This window comes from Micropterus dolomieu, linkage group LG03 (assembly GCF_021292245.1).
Source record: "Micropterus dolomieu isolate WLL.071019.BEF.003 ecotype Adirondacks linkage group LG03, ASM2129224v1, whole genome shotgun sequence".
Classification (NCBI taxonomy): Eukaryota; Metazoa; Chordata; class Actinopteri; order Centrarchiformes; family Centrarchidae; genus Micropterus; species Micropterus dolomieu.
In genome coordinates, this window is record NC_060152.1 from 19,349,966 (window position 1) to 19,357,741 (window position 7,776).

A 7,776-nucleotide genomic window follows, 5' to 3' on the forward strand; every position below is an offset into this window, starting at 1 on the left:
CTCTCTCTCTCTCTCTCTCTCTCTCTCTCTCTCTCTCTCTCTCTCTCTCTCTCTCTCTCTCTCTCTCTCTCTCTCTCTCTCTCTCTCTCTCTCTCGATATTTTTGTCCACTAAGGTGCCAAGTGGGGTAAAAATATATATGAGGCATAATAAATGAAGTTTGAAACAGGTCCTTTCCTTGATGCCAGTACGTGTCACTATCCCTATGACTGGATATTGACATGTAAGTCAATAAGAGGTTTACTTGTGAATTTTGCGACAGATCTGACCATGTCTAGTCCATTTACATGCACTTAGTTTTTCATGGCGAGACATCAATTCAACAATCAAAAATAGCTTCGCGATTTAACATCAGAAGGCTCTTAAGATTGCGCTGCCCACATTTGAAGTTGTTCGGGTTAAAGCTCTAGGAGGAGTTCGTAAAAGTACGGAGGGTGTAAACTGGTTCAGATTTTGTAAAAAATTCAAAATGGCCGACTTCCTGTTAGGTATAGGGTAAGGCTCCAAGAGGGTTATTTTTAAGTCTAGAGAAGATGCATCTGTTACTCAAGTTTGGTACAGCTTGGTACAACGTACGGCAGGGGCTAATTTTTTTAAATTTTGCAGGGGGCGCCACGGAGCCATTTTTCCACAACCACCCCCCCCAAACCATATTAGACAATAAAAACCAACACTTTTGATGTGCATTCAAGCATTCCTAGCCATGCGAAGGCTAAAAAGCCTTTAGGGGGCGCTATAGAGACAACGTGCAATCCAAAGTCCCAAAAATGACATCAAATACAAATATTACCCATTCGAGTCTGGCTGCAAAGTTATGTGGCTCTTTGAGCATCCTAAAAGCAGAAGTGTGGTCTTTGTAATAAGAGCAATAATCCCACCACATCTCATGAAGATCAAAGAAACTTTGTCCAAAACCTATTGTTTGTTTAGGGGTGCTATTGAGCCCTCTTGCCTTGCCTGACCCCAATCACTGCAGAACATTGGATTTCCCACCAGACCTGAGGTGTGTGCAAATTTTCATGAGGATTCGAGTATCCTAGGGCCTTCAAAAATGAGTTCATCGGGGAGAAAAAATAATAATAATCTGAGCTAAAACAATAGGTTCCTTGCACTTTCGTGCTCGGGTCCTAATTACAAAAACATTTCATTCTGTTCACTGGAAATAATACATTAAGTAGAAATGATGCCTGGAAATGATGCCCTCGCCTTTAAAACATCTCTATTATCCTGTTTGGTTGTTTTACATTGTTTATGTCCTGTAAAGCACTCAGCTTTTGGTTTGTAGAACATAAATAACATTTATATCATTATAAATAGAAGGTGGGCAGAGACAAATGTGTTTACCAATTCTTCTCAGTCAGGATTGTGTGGGACAGCTGACAGCGGGGCATGGCCAGTATTTGGCTGCGGAGTTTTGAAACCATTGTGGAGAAGGCAGGATGGCCTCTGTACCCCGGCAGCAGAGAGAACAGCGGGTAGGTTCCCAACCCTGAGCATGGTACAAAGATTAATTCCCATCTTACACAGGAGGACAGTTGAGTTTTATGTAATGAGTATTATGCAAAGATAAGTTCCTCTATAACCTGCTTTAGTCAGATTATCCTCCCCGTCATTCTCCTGCACAGGAAGGAGGAACATGTTGACTTCAGTTGCCAGGTAATCTTGCCCCAAACCAGGGAAAATATTGCAGTCAAGCATGGACAATGTGCCTAAAAACAAAACAACCTATTAAGTAATTAATCAACTATATTGTTAATGAAATCTGTAAACCAAATAACCCATGGTATTGTCCCTAACCACTTGCATTGGTTTGTTATATTTTAACTCAGATTTAATAGATATCGATGTATGAAAAGAATATTCTTGTAGTTTTTAACCTTTGTATTTGAGATGAGAGTGGGCCATTAGTTTGTCCACCACCATATGCATGTTCTTCAGATTCTGTGGGCAGAAATCATCCCGTCTGGCCTTATTCTGGAGGAACACTGAATGAGGGAGGAAGTTAAACGAGAAACTCTTAAATTTTGATATCATTAAGCTGGGATGGTAGTGGGGTGGGATGACATTAAAAGTCACCTATATGAGGATAGTACTCTGCTCCATCGTCACTGCCTGAAGAGCCACTGCTGTCATGGCTTGCAGACGGAGTGGAAGGTTTCACCATCTCAGCAGTCTGAAGAAACCTGTTCACAAACACTACAGTAAACTTTCTGAACGTTAAAGTAAACAGTAGCATCAAAGGTTGGGCAATTGTCAATGCAGAAGAGATATGATCACTGAGGGTGCAACAAGATGTCATCACATATAAAAAATATATATCGATAAGATAACTAAAAATAATGTAGACTTGCACCTAACAATTATTTTTAAAATCAACTACTGTAGCGGCTGTTTTTTCAGTTGGTTCATTAATTTAACAAGTAATGTAATGATTATTCTAAAGATCTTTTTTACTACTCGATTAATAAATAAATATCAAAAACCTGTCTCATTAATTATTCAGTATTTTATTCAATCATCCTGAAAAAACAGACACAAAGGCCATTTGATTAATGATAATAGTGGCATATTTTAAAAATGAGTCTAATGTAGGACTGCTGTGACACAGATTAATGTAAGCACTGTTTTCCAACCCTTTCCCTGAACTCAGGGGAAGTACTTGACTTAAAACATTAAATGGTTATGACGTGGATTTATATCATCACTGGAGTAATATGCAGTAAGATAATCGCTGGTAATGTAGTTTTGCATCAGTTCGGGGCAAAGAAAAATAACAACAATTCGATAACAAATGAGGGTTTTAAATTTTTTGCTGCTCATGTGGGTGTCAGATAATGATGTGTAGCTGAATGAGTGTCAGCACACGTAAGACGGATACATAGGCGGTCTGTTTCAACAGGTCTGGATTTGCCTACATTTGTTCACTAAAATACCAAGTCATAAAGTGGCATTACTGAAGTTATGAAAAAGCAGAAAACAAATATCCTCAAGATACCAGATGAAATGCTCAACATTCCTGCGACAGGAGGGGATATTTATCCCAAGTTATTGTCAGAGCGTTCCTGAGAGCAACGCTCTTCTTTTGTCCTGTGCATGGGCAGTAAGTAAGTATAACACAGACCCATCGCAGACAAACAAGTACCCACCTGTATAGGTTTAAGTCAGTGAACCAGTCTTGAACCACAATGACAACATGGCACACTGTAAACAGGAAGGCGGCGATCTGAAGAGACTTAGATTATACAGAGTACAAATGTAGTTAGAAGTGAATGTTTTTGTACAGAAGAATTAAAATGAAAAAAAAAACAGCTGTTCTCAAACTGGGTTGCAGCACCCCCTGGGGGGGAACATGGGTTCTATTTTGCTTTTATTTTATTTCATTCACCCCTGTTGTTAATTGATTAAAATGAAACCCAATTTTAGCTAGAGCTGGGTAGGCTTCTACTTTTTTTAGGCTTCTAAAGTGGGGCGTGACAGAAAAACTTAAGAACCACTGAACAATGAATCAGAGGACCTAGAGCAGTGGTTGGCATTAATTAGCAATAATATCTGGCCCATGGCCAAATTACTTTGATAGCGGCAAAAGAATAAACATTATAGTGGCTGGTGCTAAAACAGATTACAGTCATGACAGCAAAAGTTACTCACATAATCACTTCCTCGTAAGTGATTGCGCCTACAAATAAAAGCGAAAGAACATCTTTACAGTAGGATTTTATGTCATGTTTAATTAAGAGCCTTTACTTTGAAAAGATCTGAAGGAAATTCAAAAGGGTCTCTGGCTTGCTTGACACACCTCTGAAAAAGCCATCAGATTCATCAGATCAGATTCCCTTGAATGAGAAACACAGGAATTTCCTCTGCCTGGAGATACTGGGGAAATGAAAATAAGCGTCCATAGGATGATGTGGCCAAATCGCCGGGAGGCACACACTCGTGCACATGCTTATTTGTGAACATGTAAAACAATCTCTTCACAATCAATTTGTTGAAAGGGCACTTAAATTATGCAAGTGGGGATTGAATACAGAATCCTTCCAACAGGAGTCCTGTTGAGCTAAACAGGCACACAGTAAAGGATGGAATACAAACAATAAATTGGCCCACCATCTAATAAGTAGTAAAAAAATGAAAGACTAAAGACTTATTTGCCGACCAATGCCCTGGTGGTTACGCGCCTGTGCTCGCATAAACAACTAGTGTTTTCACCCACAGCCATCTGCAGGACAGCCACTGACCTGCATCTCCACATATGTGTGTGGGAGGTTGTACTCAGGAGGCAACTTCCGATCGTTGTTGATGAGGTGGTCGAGAATAGATGGGCTGAGCATTGGCTAAAGAAACAAACAAACAATTCTTTTACAGTTTTATTACAGTCTCATCCTAACTTCTTTTTCAATTTATACAGTTCATGACTTTTATTCTGACAGAAGATTACAACTACGAATCCATATTACTTCATTCATACCTGTGTATCCAAGAAGATGACTCTCTCCTGTGTGATGAAGAAATCAATGCCTGTGCTCTGGTTTCCTCCTCTTTCCTTGATTTCTTGAGTCTGGGCTCTGAATACGTAACCCCTGCGCAAACAAATACGATGACCTCCATAACTTACTCTTCCAAGAAGCCTGTCTTTCACTGAAAGTACATGTCAGAAATTGTTTTGAGAATCTAAAACCTGGGAATTCTCTCAAGATTTGGAAATAGGTTTAAAGATATTAACATATTAAAACTTTCATTAACAAATGCATAGACATCTACCTAAAATCCATAATACAAGTTTACGTTCCTTCTCGGCCACTATATATATATATATATATATATATATATATATAAATACACACACACACACACACACACACACACATATATATATATACACACACACACACACACTTTTCTGGTGTGTGAAGAGGTTTATTTTAAACGTTGTGTGAACTGTGAGAAAACAAACAAAAGTATGATAAGCTGACACTCTACAGTAGCAGATGGGTTTACAATGTCGCCCCTGTGTGTTCAGAAAGAGCACCATCACTTTTTAAGTGCAGCTTTAATTTGATTGGGGATAAAACACTTATAGAAATGTACTACTGATTTTAATATTACATTCTTCTATTGTGCAGAATGTAATTCCGCAATTAGTGAATGTAATTAGGGGATTATTCTACTCCTTGATCAATGCCTTTTTTTAAGATGATTCATTTTGCAGCTGATGTCACTTGTGTATCACTGCTATAGTTTTAGACCATTCTGTAGTTCAGGTTAGTCTAATATTGTACTAACAGTACTGCAAATCTAACAGTAAAACAGTAAAAAAAAATCCCTCAACAAGTTCAGTCCTTCTCCGTTTAGTCTTAACCAACCTCCTTATACATTAAACACATTTCCTATTGTTTCAAATTCCTCTTAAATATTAGAGGATATTCTGTCATTATGGGAACATCTCATGCTTGTCAGCATCTTTTAACGGTGGACTTACTATTTATAAATGAAATTAGTATATCATTTACATGTAACTGAGAAGTTGACAAGCTTGAGCTTATTGTTTGTGTTAGCGCCACCCTTGCCTTGGATCTTCCTCAGGAGTGTTGGCAGATAACAGTGACATGATCGTAGATTTCCCAGTTCCCTGCAGGCCAATGACTCCCACCACCAACATATCGGTCTGATCCCTCAGATACTGCAACACATCACAATAAAACACAACTTCCTTACAGTACAGTATAAATATAGTGGCTCAACAATCAACTAAATTCATTGAAGACTAACTCACCTCCATGGCACTGTCACACCAGTTCATCTGATCATCCACTAGCTTGATGCTGTGCTTCATCTTCTCTGGAGGGAGGAGTTTAGACTGGCCAACCATAGCTGCAAGTCAAATGAAATAAATTACATGTTTCCCCACACATGTAATTTGGCCTTAATAGGTGCATCCAGGTGGAGTATGTTAGTGAAATCCATAATAACTTACGGTCCACAATGCTGCTCGATGCAGAAGCACCCATCCCCCTGTTCTGGATCTGGTATACAGGCTGGGTGGGCCGCTGCCCTTCCTTCTCCATCTTGGAGGGCCCAGGACCAGGTGGCTGAGCTGCTGCTTCTGGAGGGGTCCCCGGCTTCCCTCCATCATCCCTGGCTTTCATTAGCATGATGGGCTTCTCCAGGACTGGAGCTCCACTCGCAGGCGCATTCTGCGATGACTTGGCCTTCAAAAGGATCCAACAACAGCATGTTGATAGATCAAAACAGGCTAAAGGAAGAGGCGCTTAATCAACTGTACTTTCTGGAGGCATTACTAATTAACTGCGATTAACTACATTTGTGTTTGTAGTCCTAACCTCTGAAAAGAGTTATGTAAATTTCTAAGTACCTCACATGGCCTTGGACAAAAGTGTGAAGGAAGGAATTCATGTAAATGTACTTGCTGCCAAACTTTCTTCTTAAATTCGATAATATGATGTTTGATTTCACATATTTCAGTCACATTACTGCATATTCTGACTTTGTGGTCAACTGGACTATCCTGCAAGCAAGTCTAAACGCTCTAATGATATAGTTATTGTATTATTATTTGTGTTCAATAAGAGGAATTACGAAAACAGCTTAGTTATCTAGATAAACGTAATTACCCTTTCTCCAGGGGGTTTAGCAAGAATGATGGGGGTCTTCTGAATGAGTGGGCCCGGTGGATCCTCACTCCCATCCTGAATAAACAAATGAAAGTGAAAACAACATTAAACAACAATAAACCAGAAATCAGAACAACATATGCTTCGTTATAAAGGCAGTAATATGTGTTTGCATTACCCTTCGTTCCCTGGGTTGGTATTCTCGATCCCGACTAGGACCGGACAGATTTTGGCCCGGAGGTCCAGCATCTCGGTCTCCCCGGCGTCGCCTCCTTCTGCGTCCCTGGCCGTACATCCCAGGCTGACTGTGGCCGGACTCGGACATGTCTCTCCTCACCTGATTCACTTACAGCTGGTGTCAACAGAAAGCTAGCTAACGATGATGGGGATCCCCGTCCAGGCAGAGGCGAGCTGAAGATAATTACTTTCACTGAAATATCTTCTAAACTAGAAACCTGCTCCCAGCTAACTTTAACCCTGTGACAATTACTTTCGTTGACGTTTGAGCATATTTAGCGGTTACAAGTTTAACCTGAAGCACTCGTCTGTGGACGTAACTTACGCTAGCTAAAGCGTCCCACTAGGTGCGCTTTTTTCGTAATTCCACGTTACCCGTTACAGTACGACGTTAGAGTGGTTCTCGACTAACAACGCGCTGCAAGAATCTCCACCCGCCTGTAATTCTGTGTGTCACCAATCAAACGCATCTTATCCGTCTGCTAAATTAAGTCGTTAGGAAACATCGCAATATAAGTAGTTCCGCCACTTTATGGATCATTTCGACGCGTAACCTCGCTATACTGTATATTATATAACGTACATATGAATCTATATGGCATCCTGTTGTTCTTGATTAAACTTGTTCGGCTGATTTTGTTTTCATTTATTAGAAAGTATTTGTTTTTTGTTTTTGTTTTTTTTTTGGGGGGGGGGTAAACATTTTATTGAAAATCAGGTACAGAAAGTATTTGATAATAACAACATCCTGAGATGTTAGGTTTCTTAAAGGCATAGTCCAAATATTACTTTTAGCGTTGCTCAAGCGAAAAGATACTTGACTACTAACCTTCACATTAAAAAGAAAAAAAAGCACATTGACAATTCAAGACCACCTGTGTTAATTTGTAAACCTAAAAATAATTTTA

At 39.6% G+C, this 7,776-nt stretch overlaps 1 protein-coding gene across 1 annotated transcript in view; it reads right to left on the bottom strand.

Moving 5' to 3' along the window:
- Positions 1–7,340, bottom strand: part of smg9 (SMG9 nonsense mediated mRNA decay factor) — an 8,367-nt gene extending 1,027 nt beyond the window's left edge. The window contains exons 1-12 of the mRNA XM_046044206.1: positions 6,810–7,340; positions 6,632–6,706; positions 5,974–6,208; positions 5,773–5,870; positions 5,567–5,679; positions 4,468–4,579; positions 4,238–4,333; positions 3,146–3,231; positions 2,076–2,182; positions 1,877–1,984; positions 1,583–1,708; positions 1,344–1,488 (exon numbers count right to left, since the gene is read on the bottom strand). Of these exons, the coding sequence (XP_045900162.1) occupies positions 1,344–1,488; positions 1,583–1,708; positions 1,877–1,984; positions 2,076–2,182; positions 3,146–3,231; positions 4,238–4,333; positions 4,468–4,579; positions 5,567–5,679; positions 5,773–5,870; positions 5,974–6,208; positions 6,632–6,706; positions 6,810–6,956 (1,448 nt within the window). The 5' untranslated portion in view covers positions 6,957–7,340. The remainder of the gene's footprint in view (positions 1–1,343; positions 1,489–1,582; positions 1,709–1,876; positions 1,985–2,075; positions 2,183–3,145; positions 3,232–4,237; positions 4,334–4,467; positions 4,580–5,566; positions 5,680–5,772; positions 5,871–5,973; positions 6,209–6,631; positions 6,707–6,809) is intronic.
- Positions 7,341–7,776: the final 436 nt, after the last annotated feature.